Source organism: Martes martes (genome assembly GCF_963455335.1).
Source record: "Martes martes genome assembly, chromosome: 9".
NCBI classification, from domain to species: Eukaryota; Metazoa; Chordata; class Mammalia; order Carnivora; family Mustelidae; genus Martes; species Martes martes.
The window spans coordinates 34,154,898-34,173,841 of record NC_137896.1 but is presented as its reverse complement, the minus strand read 5'-3'; the positions used below and the strand labels follow the sequence as shown (position 1 = coordinate 34,173,841).

Genomic DNA, 18,944 nt, shown 5'->3' with positions numbered 1-18,944 from the left:
AAGCAATAACTTGTGAACTCATATCCTCTGGCCCAAAGTCCATTCAAAACCCTTACAAGCATGCCAGCATTTTGGAAATTACAGATGCTTTCCATCAGTATACCACTATTCTTACCGAATATTCAAGCTCTACAAATTAATAAAGAATGGCAGAAGCTTTAAAAAAATATAAAATTGCCATGGTAATTTTAATAGCTTCTACCATTCTTTATTAAATTGTAGAGCTTGAATATATATATATTTTTTAAATATATTTCAAAAATATATATATTTTCAAGCTGTACAAATATATATGTAACTAGTTAAACTTTGAGCAAGAAAGTTGAAAATTGAATTCATGGTCCCAAAACTGTCTTCTTGCTCTAAAAAGATTCAGGAGAATCAAGTGTTAGTGGCAATTTTCAGGGCCAGTAAGCGTGTTTGAGTCAGCTAGAGTTTTCAAACCTACCTGTAAGGTCACTTCATTTCCCACCTAAACAAGAATGTTCTTATAAATTCTTGCCTCATGCTGGTGATATTTAATATTACGTGATAACCTAACTGGAGGAAGGGATGCCCAGATCGCTGGTAAACTCTTTCTGGGTGTGTGTGTGTGAGGCTGTTTCTGGAAGAGATTAGCATTTGAATTGGCAAACCAAATATATCAGATGACCCTCCCCAAGGTAGGTGGGCACCATCCAATTCCTTGAGAACCCAAACAGAACGAAAAGCAAAAGGAAGAGTGTGAATCCCGCCCCCCCACCGCCTCCACTTGAGCTGAGACATCCAATCTTCTGCCCTTGGGCCTTGGTGCTACTGGTTCTTATGTTTTCAGATTCAGACTGGGACTTCCATCACAAAAGCCCCTGGTTCTGAAACCTATGGACCGAGATAGAATGACACTACTAGCTTTCTCCAGCTTGTAGACAGCAGATCATGGGACATTTTGGCCAACTTAACCACATTAGCCAATTCCTATAATATATTTCCTCTTCTGTACATCTATGTCAATCCTGTTGGTTCTGTTTCTTGGAAGAACCCTGACCAATACAAGGCATATGCAATGAGCCACAGGCAGTATGAGCTAAGAGACTTCCTAGAGAGGCAAGAAATGGGGAATACCAGTTTATGTCAGATGTGGCTTCTTTCTATGTCTCCATCTGCTCGTCATCTAAGTGTGCAGTTCAAAAATCAGAAGACAAACTTCTTTCCCAAGCTACACACCACTTTCAGTGAACATGACCACCACAAAATTAAATAGGCTTTTCTGGCACTCAAAAGCCTTAGCAAGTAATGTAGAACAATAGAAACAAGGGCAAAAGGACCCAGGATTAGAGATCAACTGGAATTCAAACACCTTAACAAACACTCCTTCTGGGGCACCTGGGTGGCTCAGTGGGTTAAAGCTTCTGCCTTCGGCTCAGGTCATGATCCCAGGGTCCTGGGATCGAGTCCCACATCGGGCTCTCTGCTCAGCAGGGAGCCTGCTTCCTCCTCTCTCTCTGCCTGCTTCTCTGCCTACTTATGAACTGTCTGTCAAATAAATAAATAAATAAATAAATAAACCACTCCTTCTGTATGACCTGCCACTTCTCAGGCAAGACGGGAATCTGAGTACACTGGAGCCATTTGGAAACCCAAGGTGTCATCTGTGATACTTGTCAAGAGCCAGCAACTTCTTCAGTCATTCATGAGTAGCTACTCTCCATATTTCAAAATGATGGTTAGGAGCACCTTGTGTACTCTGCTACCCATGTAGATCAATCTCTTTTTCTGAACATTAACCCAAAGGATGGATTTTTAACATTTTACTTGAGTATATTTGGATACATGTTGATTTTGACAAGTGTGTGTTTTCTGTTGGTTCAAAGATATTTTAGGAAAGAAATATACCACATATGGTTTACAGAAAAGCTCCAGAAATCTAATGATTGCCTGCCCCTCCCCCCATGATAACTCCAAGTTCTGCTTACCAGAAGCCTCCATGACATTTCTTCAGTTTGGGCTTTTTTTTTTTCTTTTTTAAGATTTTATTTTTAAGTAATCTTTATCCCCAACGTGGGATTTGAACTCACAGCCCCGTGATCCAGTTGTGTGCTCTACAGACTGAGCCAGCCAGGTGCCCCTCAGTTTTTTATACGGAGCCAAAGATATATGTATGTAGCTGTAACAATTTTAGGTATCTCCATCCTTATATTTTCTGCCGTGTAGATAGAATTTAGCTTTATTACATAATCTGCCTCCCTCCCTTTCCCAGTATAATTTTTTCAGCTATTTTTGGCTGTATATTAAGTGGTCCTTACATTTTGTGATTTTTGTCTTTGCTTACTGATGAGCCAAGACTTACATTATGCTTATCTTTTGTTTCCATTCCAGTTTTGGGTTTCCCCAAAATTTCCTGTTGTCTTTCTCTTCTTTTTATAATGGCTTCTTTGTAAATAATCATTTATTTTTGCTTATTACATCTTGTAATGTAAGGTGGCATGCGTTTTTATTGTTTATCTCCAAATTCCCTGCTACTTTGTGATGTCACTCTGGGTTTGGGGAGAGTCTCCCAGCCTGTCTATGCACCCCAGGCTAGTTCCAGACACTCAGTTATTGGTTTTGCCTAAAATTCACTTTAAATGACAGTAAATTGCATATTGATAATGGAAAAGGACCTTGCAATCAGACAATCAGACATGGCCCTTAAGGGCCAAGTCTTGAAATTAGGTAGACTTGGATTTCTCTCCATTTCTGCCACTGCTAATCTTGGTACCATGGGAAACCCCGTGATTTAACCTCCCAAAGTTTTGATCCCTGCCCTCATAAAATAAAAGTAATACCTCACAGAGTTGTCAGAATATAAGAGAATGACTATTCTACTTAGCTTAGACAATGTCTGATTCCAGGAAATACTCATTTCATGTTACCTACTATGACTACTGATTTTTCAAAGGGCTTCTTCCAGTGCCTCCTTAATTAGTAATTCTACTTATTCCAGAAGCTCAGCAAATCTGGAGTGTGCATTTAGAGAGGAGGGCTCCATCTCAGGCGGCCAGGGCCACGGGACAGGCCATGTGGTGGAAGTGAGGGCCGGTCTGGTATTCAAGGCAGCAAGTGTAGAGCAGCGTGGATGAGCCTGTCTGAGCACGTGGACTGCTTGGGCTTGTATGCCATTTCAGCATCTTCCTACCTGGGTGAACTTGGGCACTTCTTAACCCCACTGAGACTCCATTTCTTTATCTGTATGGTGAGAATAACCATAGCCCTTACGACATAAATTACCATGAAGAGGATACCTGAGTTTATATAGACAGGACAGCATCTGGAATAGTTAGTCCTATATTAAGTCTATTTTAGCATTTTCTGGTCCCCAGGGAGGTGATGTGTTACCACACCAGGCAGCCTGACACCAAGGATCCCAGGTGCCCTTCTCTTGCTCACCAGTCCCTTGAATCTCTGCTCATGATCCCAGCTAATGAACCCAAATGTAAGGTACAAGATGCCACGTAACAAGGGCTTTGAGCCCCGGCATGTGCTTCAGGCAGCACTGAGCGGGGCTGAGAGCTGTGATGTTGCTGAAAGCAGCTCACGGGCTGAGATGACAGTGAAACTGCCAGAGCGTTGCGTTGGAGTCTGGGAGTTTGGATTTCCTTCAGTTTCTTCCACGACTCAGCTTCCAGGCAAGAACACATGCTGGCCAAAACCGTCCATCATAGCAGTGTGGTTTGCTCTGAATTTTGCAAGAAACTTTAGGAAACACGGATTCTGGGATCTGGTTAGTCTTCCTCTAAGAATGAAACTACATGGTAGCAGAGAAGTCCCACAAAGAAAATATATATAACCCATCGTTTCCCAAATATACTTCACTAAGGAACTACCCTTCATCCTGCACAGTTTTCACTTTTCAGAGAGCTGGTGTGCTCAGGAACACACTTTGGTTAATGCGTAGTCAAACTAGCAGATAAGCGTTCACATGTGTGTTTAACAGTGAAACAAAGCAATTAGGAAATAGCAGATATAAAGTCTTGAAATGCCTAATTTAAAAACCCGTAGCAGGGGTGCCTGGGTGGCTCAGTTGGTTAAGATTCTGACTCCTGGGGCGCCTGGGTGGCTCAGTGGGTTAAAGCCTCTGCTTTCAGCTCAGGTCATGATCCTAGGATCCTGGGATCGAGCCCCACATCGGGCTCTCTGCTCAGCAGGGAGCCTGCTTCCTCCTCTCTCTCTGCCTGCCTCTCTGTCTGCTTGTGATCTCTGCCTGTCAAATAAATAAATAAAAATCTTTAAAAAAAAAAAAAAAGATTCTGACTCCTGATTTGGGCCCAGTTCATGATCTCAGGGTCGTGAGATTGAGCCCTGCATCAGGCTCCATGCTCAGAGGGGAATCTACTTGAGATTCTCTCTCTTCTTCTGCCCCCCATCCTTTCACATAAATAAATCTTTTTAAAAGATAAACACCGTTAGCAAAATTTTCTGTGCTGACTGATGGCTACCAGAACGTTCTGGAAGTGGGTCTGTTGGAACTCAGGAGCGGTATGAGGAGTTCTGTGCCCTTACTTTATGTGGAGGCTGAGCAGCAAGGGTCTTTATTCCTGTGTGAGGGGTTGTCCTGGCTCCCAGCAGCACTTTGGCCCCTTCTCAGTGACAGAGTCCTGCTCGGTCAGGAAAAAGAGTCTTTCTGGAGAGACATAAGAGGATCCCCAGATTTCCAGAATCTCATAGTTCCCTTATTCGAGCTCACCAACCCCACCCAGGCATATCTCTAGGGGACCAAGTTTCCTAAGAAGGGTAGGGGTGGGGATATGTGGTAAAGAAGGCTAGTGCAGGACAACATTGAATTGTGTAGTAATTAAAAGCATGTGTTTGGAGGTTCTGAGCCTCCAGCTTTGTCATTTCTTAACTTCTCAGATTTTATTTCCTCCATGGAGATATGATGCTAACACACCTCCTGTGCAGAGAAGAGTTAACATAGCAGGCCTGAGTGTGTCTTAGAAAAGCCGATTTGCAAGGTTGGCCCTTGGGTGGCATCTGGGAGCTTGGATTCCAGGAGGGTTCCCACCTTTCCCTGATAAAAATGGTTCACTGTGACTGAACTGTTTATGCAAACAATACTGTTTATGCTGAACCCCTGCTTTTCTTCTGGAGGCTAAAATTTTGTCATGGGCCAGGCAAAGGGTGCCTATGTGACTAATACTGAATAAAATCCTCAGGCACTGAGTCTATAAAAAACTTCCTTGGTAGACAGCATTTTTTTCATGTATAGTCACAATTCATTGCTAGAGGAATTAATCAGGTCCTGTGTGAGTCTGCTGGGAGAGGACCCCTGGAAGCTTACGCCTGGTTTCCCCCAGACTTTGTCCATGTGCCTTTTCCCTTTGCCGATTATGCTTTGCCTACGTACACCGTAATGAATCACAGCTGGAGTGGGACTGTATGCTAAGTTGCTGTGAGTTCTCCTAGCAGATCGAACCTGACAGTGGTCTTGAAACATTCCCCTCCCGGTCCCACTGCCCGCGTAGGGTTATTGTGAGTTTTAAGTGCGAGCGGACACAATGAACCTTGAACACTATACCAAGGACAGACTAAGCATGGACCTCTCAGAGAGAAGAGACCATTTATCAAGCAGATCTTGGGTTTTAAGAAGGCCTCTTACCTTGTATCTCTCTGCTTCATGGTGTAAAAAGCATCAGGATTCTTTCACCTGACTGTGAGATTCCTCATTGCTATCACAGTAATGGCCATCACTAATGAAATATCTCCATCCACCATGGAGAGTCCTCTCTCTATTTAGTCAATTGTGAGCTTCACAGGAACATTGCTTGAAAATGTAGGACTTCTTAATTTTCCTTTCTGGTTTCTTCCTCTGGAACTCTTCAACTCAAACTTACTAGATATATATCGCTGTATTTATAACCATTTATATTACAGTTGTATCGCAGGGTACAGTGTAGGAAAATTAATTCAGCCACAGATTTCCTCTCCACAACTGCCTTATTTTAGAACAAGAACAGTATTCGTTCATTGATATTTTCTTTTTTACATTCTCATTTGAATGGCATGGCAACCACTGGGACATTCACCGTCAGGAAGGGAATAGTAAAACATTTCTATTCTGGTTCTAAAAATATTTGACCTAGCATTTTCAGTGCTTGTTCATGTGTGAATTCATGTAACAAAACAAAACCAAAAAACTCCACTTCATCTCATGTGCTTTTTCTAAGATAATTGCTATCTTGTTTTTAAAAAGTGGTCATAAAGTTTATTAAAACATCAGGTGGACTCAGCCAACATATGACCAAATTATATTTTCAAATTATTTTTGTTTTCACTAAATAACACCAAAAGATGGTATGTAGACTCACTTACTTACTTGGCATAATATCCTGGCCATATTACAGGCCCATATCCAACCAGAGAGTAGTATCACAATTAAGATTCCTCTGAGTTAATAGAATTATATAGCACCTAATGTAGTGACCCAGATTGAACATTATTACTTGTGACTTTGAAGCAGCTAAAGTAGAAGAAAAATGATGGGCATCTGAAGGTACAGGATATGGGATGATAAGCAAGTCTTTGCTCTTAGCATTTCTGTGCCAAAATGTACTCCACTATGTAATGACTTAAAGCAACAGACATTTAGTGTGTCCTGATTCTGCAGGCCAGCACTTTGGACCTAGCTCACCTGCATGGTTCTTCTGTTGATTTTGACTGGGCTCACCTAGTAAATAGCTGCTGGTCAGCAATGTGGCTCTGCTACCTGGACCAATTGCTGGTTGGGCTGATGGGTGGCTGGATCAAAGTGTGTCATCCTCAGCAGGATGGACTGGCCTTGTTCCCAAGCTGGCTGCTGGTTCCAAGAGCAGCAGGTGGGCAAGCCCCAACGTGCAAGATCATTTCATGCTTGTGTCATGGCTTCTTTTGTCCCGTTGGCCACAGCAAATTACATATCCAGTTCCAGAGTGATGTGGGAGAGACCCACCCAGGGGCATGGGCACTGGGAGGCATGAAACATTGGGAGGCCATTCCAGGGGTCGTCAGCCACAGCTGGATTCCTTTAGTTCTTTACATTTTTAGCTTGGGGTGTCCTCAAAAGTTTAAAATCAGCTGACTTATACTTATTAATCCACTTTTGTAAGGTACTTAAAGAGTTTTTAAAAATTATGTTATGCTCTCCAAAAGAGACAACACATCAAGATGTTTTGAGCCCTTATCTTCCATTGATTTTTCTTAATCACTTTATGTGTTTTCCAAATTAGTCCAAAGTAACAACCAGGACGGATGGGTAAATGGGTTATGATAGAGTCTGGGGGAGTTAAAGCTGTGAGGAATCTGGTCAAGAGAATACATATCCATCCAGTGTTGTGGGCTAAATGTCTCCCTCCAAAACCCATATGTTGAACTCCTAATCTTCAAAGAGATAGCGTTAGGAAGTAGGGCCTTTGAGAGATGACCAGCTCGTGAGGGTAGAATCTCGTGAATGGAATTAGTGCCATTATTAGAAGAGGCCAGCGAGAGCGCCCTCTTCCCTTCCAACATGGTTTTAGGGAAAAGACAGCCATCTGAGAAGTAGGTTCTCGCTAGACACCGAATCTGCCAGAGCCTTGATCTTGGATTCCAGACTCCAGACCCATGAGAAAGAACGAGCTATTGTTTATAAACCACCCAGTTTGGGGTATTTTGCTATTGCAGCTCAACAGACCTAGTAGATATTGGTAGAGGATGGAATGGGACCGTGAGAAAGCTTGAAGGCAGCAGGAAGACCCTGTTTGCCCAGCAGGGTAACTGGTTACAAGAAGAAACAAATTGGAATGGAAGATGAAGGCAAGGGAGAGAGAGGCTCGGGAAGAGAGGGAGAGCAGGGGAAGATGCTAACATCTGTGGAGCTCTTACCCTAGGTGCTAGTCACTGAATAAATGTACCATGCTTGTGATTTTAGTCCATCAGCAAATACTTGTTGAGTCCTTCTGTATGCCAGGCACTGGCACATTGCAATGAACAAGCTAACAGTATCCCTTCTCTGGTGGATCTTCTATTCTAGTAGGGAATACAGACACCAGGCACACCATTATCCCTAATTAATTGACAGCAAGTGGATGTAGGCTTTGAAGAATAGGTACATGGAGCTGTATGAGTGTACAAGACGCCTATTTAAGCCTAAGTGCTGAGATAAGGCTTCCCCAGCAAAGCTACAGGGAAACCAAACCGTCTCCGTTTATATAAAGAGCCTGTAGCAGGGTTTTCAGGATTCCCCCAAATGATCATGATTGTCCTATTCACAATAAACTGAGCGATGGAAAAGCAGTTATACCCAAGATCATAGTGGGTAGGTGAACCAGCCTGGCATTCAAACCCAGGATGTCTTGGATGTTTTCAGTACCATAAAGCACATAGTGACTGTTTAACAGGTATCCTGAAGGTATCCTGGTCACAGAATGTTTCAATTAGGTAAACTACATTGTTTCAAATAGACAAAATACACTGCAACATTCTAAATATAAAGCCACTGAAAAGGGGTCTTCCTCCCTGCCTTGTCCCCAAGGCTCGCTTCTGTCCTTCTCTGCAGGCAATGCCACTTAGGTTTCTTGCATATTTGTTCAGAGGTCTATTTAATATTTGCAGCACTTACTTTGTGCTGGGTGCTTTTCAGAGTGTTTTACAAATGTTTAATTGTTTCAGCTTCATAATAATTGTGTCTGGTGAATGTTATTTTTTTTAACATATAACATATTACTTGTTTCAGGGGTACAGGTCTGTGAATCATCAGTCTTACACAATTCATAGCACTCACCACAGCACATACCCTCCCCAGTGTCTATCACCCAACCATCCCATCCCACCCCCCAGCAACCCTCGGTTTGTTTTGTGAGATTAAGAGTCTCTTATGGTTTGTCTCCCTCCCAATCCCATATCGTTTCATTTTTTCCCTCCCTACTCCCCATGACCCCCCGCCCTGACTCTGAAATCCCTCATATCAGAGAGATCATATAATTGTCTTTCTCTGATTGACTTATTGGTGATTATGATTATTAACCCCATTTTTCATCTATACCCCTATTTGTCCAAAGGTGTTCAGATGTTAAGTGCCCACCAAACTTTGAGATGCTTCTCCCTGTGTACCGGTCAGCTTTTGCTTTGCTAATACCACATAACAAGGCCAGAATATTAGTAGCATAAATATAAACATTGCTTTCTTACCCCCGAGTCACCTGTGACTCATCTGCGCCTGGATCCAGACTGGAGGTTGGATTTGGGTCGGTTTCACGCATCTCTCCTTCCAGGATCCAGGCTGAGGGAGTATCATGCACAAGACAGGTTTTCTTGCCAGATGGCAAAAGCACAAGGAGGAAAGTGGAGACACACAATGCCTTCAAAACCCTCCACCCTGGACTGCACAGCAGTCCCATGGCCAAATCCAAGATCAGTGGGACAGGGAACTATTTTCCACATGGCAGAGGCAAGGAGAAAACAGATTAGGAACGAAATACCTCCTGTATGCACCCTGAAAATCCAACTTTCATCTTTTGCAGCTGAGACAAAGAGGAATCATTGAAAAGCTAGAACTGCAACGGAATCATTTTTCCTGTCGTCTTATGCCAGCAAGATCTAACCAGCGATCTCTTGTTCTGTTTGCATTTCCCAGGTTTGCATCATGTTCGGAAAGAAAAAGAAAAAGATTGAAATATCTGGTCCCTCCAACTTTGAACACAGGGTGCACACCGGGTTTGATCCACAAGAACAGAAGTTCACGGGCCTCCCCCAGCAGTGGCACAGCCTCTTAGCGGACACGGCCAACAGGCCGAAGCCCATGGTGGACCCTTCCTGCATCACACCCATCCAGCTGGCGCCCATGAAGGTATGGCAGGGATTCTGTATTTTAGTCGGCTCAAGAGGCATGTTCTCATTTGAAGTAGGGCACCATCTTTACAGGCAAGCTAGAAAAGTGCCTAAATCATGCACTTGTTTTCAAATCTCTGCTGATGATCCATACTTATTCTCCAATGAGTATAATGTTCCCCACTTATTGTCAATTGCAGCACATGAAAAGGAACCTCAGCTTTCAGATGTGAGATTTTTTTTAAATCAAACACATAAAACACATAAAATGCAATCACAAAATAGAGAAGCCCTATTTCTACTTTAAAATGGTGTTTGCTAGTCTTCACACGGAAGAATATTATTGACCTTCTCTGGTAGGTGTTGGCAGTGACTTCTGATTAAATAGGCAACCTTTAGGTGTTTTGCATTTGCCCTCAGAATGTTTAAACTTGTATATAAAACTTAATACTAACACATTTTTAAGAATAATAATTCATATGTATGTATATACATGCACATATACCTACATACCCAAAATAGTGTGCGTGTTTTATATGTAATCATGTTTAAATACATATATATTCATATTTGTCTTCATGGTCTAGCTATTTCAAATAAAAATGAGTCACTTGAGTCTTAGGATATAATTTACCTTAAAGAAAGGGCTAGTAGATTTTTGGCAAGGGATGTTTGTGAGAGTAACTGCATTAAAGCAGAAATTAGTTCCAATAAATTTATTAGTATTATTATTAGTTATTATGTTATGTTAGTCACCATACAGTATGTCATTAGTTTTTGATGTAGTGTTCCATGATTCATTGTTTACATATAACACCCATCACTGGGAATTTCAGGTATGTCAAGTGACTACAGAGAAAATCCAGTCATTGCTGTTTCTTTTTTTTTTTTTTAAGATTTTTTTTTATTTATTTGGCAGACAGAGGTCACAAGTAGGCAGAAAGGCAGGCAGAGAGAGAGGAGGAAGCAGGCTCCCCACTGAGCAGAGAGCCTGATGCGGGGCTTGATCCCATGATCCCTGGGATCATGACCTGAGCCGAAGACAGAGGCTTTAACCCACTGAGCCACCCAGGCGCCCCTCATTGCTGTTTCTTTATGCGTCTCAGAATGGTATGAATTCTGTAGACCAACAAGCAATTGCCCAAAAGCTATCTATGGGGGTTAAATGTCGTTGAAGTTTATTGTCCTGTTATTTAAAAGATTAGGTTCTATTCTGAGTCTCTTGCTCATGACATTAGCAGACATCTGAGCTATGAATACCATCTTCTGAGTAAACTTGAATATTGAATACATTGTGTTTAAGTGTTTAGGCAAAACAGGAATGTTTGTATTTTTAGAGGATGCAAAGAAAGAAGCCTACCTGGTGAGTTACTGGAAATTCTTAGATCACCGGGGCTGAGTAAATTAGCACTGTGATTCCATCATTCAAGCATAGTCTTTGTCATTCTCTTTGGTATTGTTTTGTTTTGTTTTCTATTCTGTTATTGAAATGGGTGGGTCTGTTCAACCCAAAGATAAATACAGAGTCTTCTAATCGTGCATTTTGTGAGTTTGATTTTCTGATAAGATTTTGAAATTTTTCAGGCAGCTAAAATGTAAAATACTCAAAAGATGGATATTTGAGAAGATACATCTTTAGGGACAAAAAGGGTAATGATATTTAATAGAAACTGACCAATTAACCAACTCTACTGGTTGATATTAGGCAGTATCCTTTTATTGAATAGGATTTTCTCCCTAAGGGAAGGCTAATGCTTCAGAATGACTAAATAATGTGGGGTGGGGGCATATCTGATACGAAATTGGGATTAGAAAGAATTTGCTTTTTATTTATTTTTATTTTTTCTCATATCCCAAGTTTTTCTAAAACTCAGGCATTGGAATATGCATTGTGCCCAGAAAATTCTCTGCCATTGATCGTCACAGAGAAGGTAAAATGCCCAAGTGAAATACAGTTATTGAGTGTGGTTATCAGATGATGAGGAACATTCTAGAAGGAGGCAGTCCTAGTGTAACATCCTAGCTAAAGGCCCAGGATGTGCGCTGTCTTATTAGAGAGCATAATTTATTCACTGTGGTTTTTTTACTCATCTGAGTCCTAGCAGGTCCTGGCTGGTGGTAGAGGAGGACACTCCTGTCTCAGTGATAATCCACTGTGCTTGGTGAATGGTGGACTTAACAGGACTTCTAGTTCATTCTTCTAGTTCATTTCTTCCATCTCTCAGGTGGGCTGGCCCATACCCTCTCTGACAGAATTTGCCAGCCCCACAGAGAGTCAGAGCAAGTTTCCTACCTGCCGAGCTCTTGAGCCGCAGGATTCTCTTACTCATGGTAGGGGCCTTCTTGCCCTGATGCCCCAAGACTGAGCCTCCAGTCTGTATGAAATGAAAATATTTGTTAGAGACACTTAGACGCAAACCACAGGATGACTGGAAAATACATCTCCAGCGTAGACCCAGGCCTGAATTTTGCAAATGGGACTTCAGGCACAATTTTGCCTGTGAGAAAGAAAGTAAATACAGATGGGGAGTGAAAAAACAGTACTCAGCTAGGCTGAATTTTCCCCAGAAGGAGTAAAGTTAATCAAATGCTTTCAACTGAAGGATGCCCAATAAATCCGTACTTGATACTCTCCTCCTGGTCCTGCGTGCAGTTAATGCTGTTGGGCAGTACTGGTGGTCTGAGAGAGTCCTGCAGACTCCACCAGCCCCTCTAGAATAAAGAAAATCAAAGGCTCAGGGGGCCAAAGTATGTCATGTGGTTCGGATGATCCCACTCTTTGGAAATGCCTTCTCTGGAGAAATCGTCCCTATTTTAAACATAATAAATCATGCAGAATCTATTTCAGAAGTCCGAACAATCCTTGAAACAGCTATGAAGGAATTGACAGAAAGGAGTGAGAAGAGTTGTGCAGATTTAAAGCTTTTTTGGCAAAGTTCTTTAAGTAGAAGCAACAATTCTAATTTGCTCAGGTTGTCCTGTAATGGGGGCAAAGAACAATGAGAGATCGCGACGTGAAAGCGGTAAATGGAAGAAATGCATAGCGCCTTGCACTGTGGCAAATTGCCGGTTCCTGGGTATGTGTCAGTAAGCTCTGGGCAGGCTGGTTCTGAAGGGAAATTCACCATTACAATGAACTCTTCTCTGATTAAAGTTTCAGCTGTTCCAATTCAGAATCTTCTTTAAATTGCTTGTGTCCCTTGCCAGGACATGTAGATTGATTTTGGTCAGTGTTTCTCAAACTATAGTCCGTCCGAGTCCCCTGGAGGGCTTGATAAAACACAGATTGCTGGGCTCATCCCCAGAGTTTCTGATTCAGCAGGACTCTGTTGGGGTCAGAAATTTGCATTCCTAATAAGTTTTCAGGTGATGCTGATGCTGCTGGTCTGGAAACCACACTTAAAGATCTTTGATTTAGGTAATTATAAAGGAATTTATCCTCATAAGGTATAATCAATACAAGTTTATGCTGGTCAGGATTTCCAAATGCTCAGAAATGTAACCAAAAGCACAGGTTAGCTCAGACTTGCATCAGAAGTTAAAATGCATGTACTCAGCCAAAGGCATGTAGGCAAACAGAAAATCTGAGCCCTCAGAGGTGGTGGAGGGGTTTGGGGGAGATCCCTTTAAGACATTTGGCAAGTACCTTTGGGAAACTCCTTTTCTTGTCCAACATCATTTTGTCCACGGAACATCGTAAACAATATTACCAAAATTACTTTCGAATGAGATGCATTTATATAAATGGCAGGTTGAGTGGTCACATTGTTCTTGTCCCTTGCTTCTTAAACTTGGACTTTTATCAGAATCTCCTGAGGAGTTTATTACAACCCAGATTCCCCTGCCCCAACCTAGAGATTCAGATTCAGTAGATCTGGGGGCTCTTGGTGATTTGCATGTTTAACAAGCCCTCATTTGCTGCTCATGCTGCTGATGGTTGAGGGGAGGGGCACATTTTAAGAACCACTGTTTTAGCTGACTGAAGTTAGAACTTGATGATCACTCTCTGGAACAGCCTAGAAATCACTTAAAAAGATGCTAAAAATAAATATAAAGGATGATATTAAAAAGCCTTTGTAGCTTCTACCTAACGTGAACAGATAGCATATTTTAATATTTGCTTCATATTCGGTTTTCAGTTTCGAGTATAGAGCTATAGAAATAACAGTATTATTTGGTATACTGAAATTTTATTAAATGATGTCATCCTATATCTAATATTCTCCTACTTGCTTTTTTGCTTAACATTGTTTTGAGATAAATCATATATATGTGTAGAAAATGAGTTTATTTAGGAATTAGAGGTTTTTATTTTTACAGTTTATCCATTTCTCTACTAAAGGATATTGACAAGTATTTGCTATTTGTGAGTAATATTGTCATGAACGTCCATGTTTGTGTCTCCTTGGGCACATGGTGAGAAGTTTTCTTATAGCAGTTCTCAAAGTGTGGTCTGAACTCTTTGAGGAGTCTGCATGATCAAACTCATTTTAATAATACCATGGGGTCATTTGCATCTGCATTTTACACTCTCACTCTCTCCTAAGTGTATAGTGGAGTTTCCTAGGAGCTACATGACGTGTCTTGACATCATTGGTCTGATACCCAATGGAGCAGTGCTTGGTATTCTTATGTTCTAAATGTTTCTCAGTTTTGATTTCAAATACAGTAAATGTTGATAGATAAAACATAAACCAAATTATTTCGGAGTCTGTCCTCAATAATTATAAGAAGTTCTGGAGATCAAAAATTTGAGAGCCACTGTGTTTAGGCTGACATCAAATTTTATTATATGTGGCTTCAACAATTTGCTCCTCACACTCTACTGATGGTTTTGGGTGGTTTTTCTTTTTTAATAGAGATGTTTGTCTTCTCTAGTTGGCTGGTAATCTTCAAGTCTCTCCAACTCTCTGAGATTCTTGAATGTAATATTCCATCCTTTTCAGTGTCACGGAATATAATTTGCCTAAACCAAGAGTTTTGACATCATTGAAAATCGCTACATCCTTGCTCACCATCCCTTCTCTAATTTATCTTTCAAATCCTTACTGACAGTCTTCTCTTTATCTTTTCAAGGTTGAAGATGCCCAAAGAATGCCAGAGCAAAACCAGCTCTGCCTGGGTTTGTTTCGTCTTTGTCATCTTTGGTGTTTTATCGTCCTTTAAAGTGAGGTTCTCCTTCCTCCTTTACCCCCCACCCTTGGCCATCACGTCAAAAAGCATCCTACTCTCAGAAACAGGGAAAATCAAGAGTGGGAAACGCTCAGTTCTGGCCATGCCATCCTTCTTGAGGGTTTGTGCCGCTGTTTCGTATTCTCCCCTAGCAGAGCCTATGTAGAAAGCTCATCACAGAACGCTCCCATCATAATTACTCTCTAATTCTCCACCCTCTGTCTCTTTTCATGATTCACAATTTCACATTCAGGATTTATGTCTTCAGAGCCACGTCATCCTTAATTTAGTTCTGTTTCTAAGGGACTCACCATTTGCTTGGAAAGTTTTGCCATCCACTTTTTTGAACTACAAAGCAACTATCTGACATTTCTGGCATTGATTTGCTTTTGACCCAAGGGAACAGGGTCTCCCAAGGATCCTTCTCATTTCCGTGTCAGGAGGGGCTCTTCCTTGCTGCTCAGACTTAAGTGTGGAGGGATCATTTCTTCTAGTGCTACCTTCACCTTCCGAGAGCTGTCACCAGGGGGTTCAAATTGGGCATCAGATGGTTGTCGTGCTCGTAGCCGAATGACACTCACGGCAACTGTGAGAGTTGAAGGCTGCCCTTTCATGACTTTGGGGACCCCTGTGCCTGTTTCATGTCTTATAATCTGAAAGCCTCCTACACCATTAGCTGCACTGAGTGGTTCCTAGTCTCTTATTTTCATCCCAATGTTTTCCACCGGGTACCCTCTTACAGCTGATGGATCCCCCCATGATTTTCTTTTTAAGTCCGTGTGGCTGTACATCTTCCTCCTTTCAGGTCTGTTCCCACTAAAATATCCTACTGAACATAGAAGCACCTTCCTTACAAGCTGAAATCCAGTGCCCAGATGCTCACCCTGCTAGGCACATAGGATTGGAAAAAGGAGGGAGGGTTCAGGGAGTCCAACACTGTAGCAGAGGTCTAAGATCTGCCAGTTCTGTGTCTCTTTAGGTAAGTAGCCTACCGACTTCTTTGAACAGATGTCTCCTTATCCATAAAGTGAGGATCCGCTTATGTGGCCAGGATCCGAACTGTCTAGGAGCTTTAGTGTGTGGAGAAGAATGCATTCTGCAGTTTGTACTTCAGTTTAATAATGTGATAAAATTACAGATCTGGTAAGCAGTTCTTAAGAAAAATATCCCTTATGAGTCAATTAATTCTGTTGATCAAATTATATATTTAGATATTAATTCATCAGAGCCTCCCAAGCATTTCAAGAAAATCAAGTTTTCTTGGTGGCTTCAACCATAAACATTTTTAGAAAAAGAGTAAGTGCCCATAAACCAACAAAAACAGTAAACAAAATAAGATAAAAACATAGAGGGAGATAAACCATAAGAGACTCTTAGCTATAGGTAAAAAAACTGAGGGTTGCTGGAAGGGAGGTGGGTAGGGGGATGGGGTAAATAGGTGAAGGGCATTCACGAGGGCACTTGTTTTGTTGAACACTGAGTGTTATATGCAAGGGATGAATCACTAAATCCTACTCTTGCAACTAATATTACACTGTATGTTAACTAACTTGAATTTAAATAGAATTTCAAAAGAGAGAAAAGACATAAATTATCATAAGGCCATGAAATGTATTGTTACACCAACACCTAGCCTCCTATAAAAATATTGATAATGTCATTGTTAAGCGTGTACCAAGGGTTGCCAATCCTTGTTTATTAACTCAGAGCCAGTTCTGAGATCTGTATCTTTAAAACCCACAGGATGCAGAAAATTTTACATTAATTTCATTCATTCATTTATTGAGTGCTCACTCTGTCCCAGGGGTAGTTCTGGGTGAGGAACTTCCTATTTGAATAAGAAGTGCCAGGTGCCTATTCTGGGGAGCCTGAATCCTCATAGGAAACAGATAATGATCATGTAAATAAGTAAACAACACAGCTTCAGTAGCATTAAATGAGATGAAGAATATCAAACATAAAATATAAAGGAACTGAGGGCGTGGGGAAGTTATTTGGAGTCCTTGAGTAGAGTCCTCCTGGGAAGGTGATAAGGGAACCAGTAGAAGCCCAGGAGGATAGAAATTCACAGATGGGAGGAAAAACCAGTGCAAAGGCCCTGTGGTGGGAACAAATATGGAGACTTTAAAGGACAAACAGATCCTCATGGGGCTGGAGCACAGTGGATGGGGAAGAGGAGTGGGAGATAATGGTCAGGTAGGTAAGAGAGTCTGGCTGGTGTTGGGGCTTTCAGAAGTCACAGTCAGGAGTTTGCCATTGGTTAAACCCCAGTGCATGAGGGACTCCAGTCTCAGATCAAGAAATTGTTCTATTATGAAATGAATTGATTCATTTAAAAGTCAGATCCAGGGCACCTGGGAGGCTCAGGTGGTTAAGTGTCTGCCTTCAGCTCCGGTCATGATCCTGAAGTCCTGAGATTGAGCCTCTCAGGGTGGAGCCTTCTTCTGCCTTCTGCCTACCGCTCCCCCTGCTTGTGTGCACTCTCTCTCTCATATGGATAAATAAAATCTTTAAAAAGAATAAAAACACGATCCAATTTAAAGTGTCCCAACTATATTGATTTGATATGCCATCCAGCAGCTTTTAGGGACATTATTAATTAAATGGGTATAAGAGTTGAGATTCAAGGAATCCTTCTGACTATATGATTTTGATAAATCTTCTTACAAAAAAAAATAGTGTGTTTGTTTTAAAGACTTAATTTTTTTGGAAAGGAAAATGTAATCATGAAATCTGTTGGGCACATTACCCGTATTTTAAAGCCTCTCATCCAAACCAACCAACTGCAAAAACCTACAGCAGGGTCTGTTGACTGAAAGCAAGACATTCCATAGGAGAATGGGTTGTTAATCCTTTGCTGAGGTTATTGCTAATATTTCCATCCACACTTGCAAAACCGCTGGGGATAATAATTCTTTCAGTGCCCATTATGTCCTAGAATCTCTCCTTCCATTTTCAGTATGCCTTCTGAACCTTCCCACAGCCAGAGAGAATGTGGAAGAAACCCATCATAGTGGCTTTAAATTCTCTCACTTGCCTAAAGTCAGGAGATTTGGACATGATGTACTCTTTTTCCAAAGGAGTAGACAAGGCCAAGACCAAAGCCAGATGTATTGTATACCTTCATTTCTATGATCCAGTCATATCTGAAAGCTTCTGAGAGCAGTTTTGCCTTGTATCAGTGAGATTAGGATTTGAGGTGCCCCATGCCCACCCCCCACCACATGCACATGCATGCCCACAGACCCCTCTGAAAGTTAAAAATATAAAATCATCATCAACCTCTTGTAAGTACCATCTTTCTTTTTTTACTGCAGGGTTTTACTTAAGCTACTTCTACCTTAGCATTTCCTTTCCAAGGTGGAGCAGCTTTAAACTCAGATGTTGTTCCTCCAGAAGCAGCTAATGGCTTCAGGGGAGAGGGATCCATCGCAGGAAAGTGATCACTGTGGATCCTCACCCCTTCTTCCCTTTCCAGGAGGAAGGATGTAAGCCTCACTCCTCTTCTGGGCCTCCAGGTTGTTCATCTTAACACTCAGGCAGCTCTGTAACCATACCGAGAGGAGCCCACACCTTCGCCTCACTGAAACAAGCCCCAAATAATTGGATGTTCCTAGTCCATGATCCTGGAACTTAAGAGGTGGATTCTAGGCTTCCAGTTAAGATTGGACCACCAAGACCGGGGCGCCTGGGTGACGCAGCCTCTGCCTTCCGCTCAGGTCACGATCCTAGGATCCTGGGATTGAGCCCCACATCGGGCTGTCTGCTCAGCGGGGAGCCTGCTTCCTCCTCTCTCTCTCTGCTTGCCTCTCTGCCTACTTGTGATCTCTGTCTGTCAAATAAATAAAATCTTAAAAAAAAAAAAAAAGGATTGGACCACCAAGACCTCATAAATGAATGGTCATAGTCACACCCTCTCAAGAGCTGAGTATCGGCAGTCACCCTCAAGACCAAGGTAGACATAAATAGAATGC

The 18,944-nt window shown here is 41.8% G+C and overlaps 1 protein-coding gene across 1 annotated transcript in view; it reads left to right on the top strand.

Annotated features, from left to right (window-relative positions):
* Positions 1–9,613: 9,613 nt before the first annotated feature.
* The window catches only part of PAK5 (p21 (RAC1) activated kinase 5), a gene marked incomplete at both ends in the record, with an annotated part of 99,010 nt that continues 89,679 nt past the window's right edge, over positions 9,614–18,944 (top strand). Inside the window, one exon of the mRNA XM_080814377.1 lies at positions 9,614–9,817. Coding sequence (XP_080670503.1) covers positions 9,614–9,817 — 204 coding nt within the window. The remainder of the gene's footprint in view (positions 9,818–18,944) is intronic.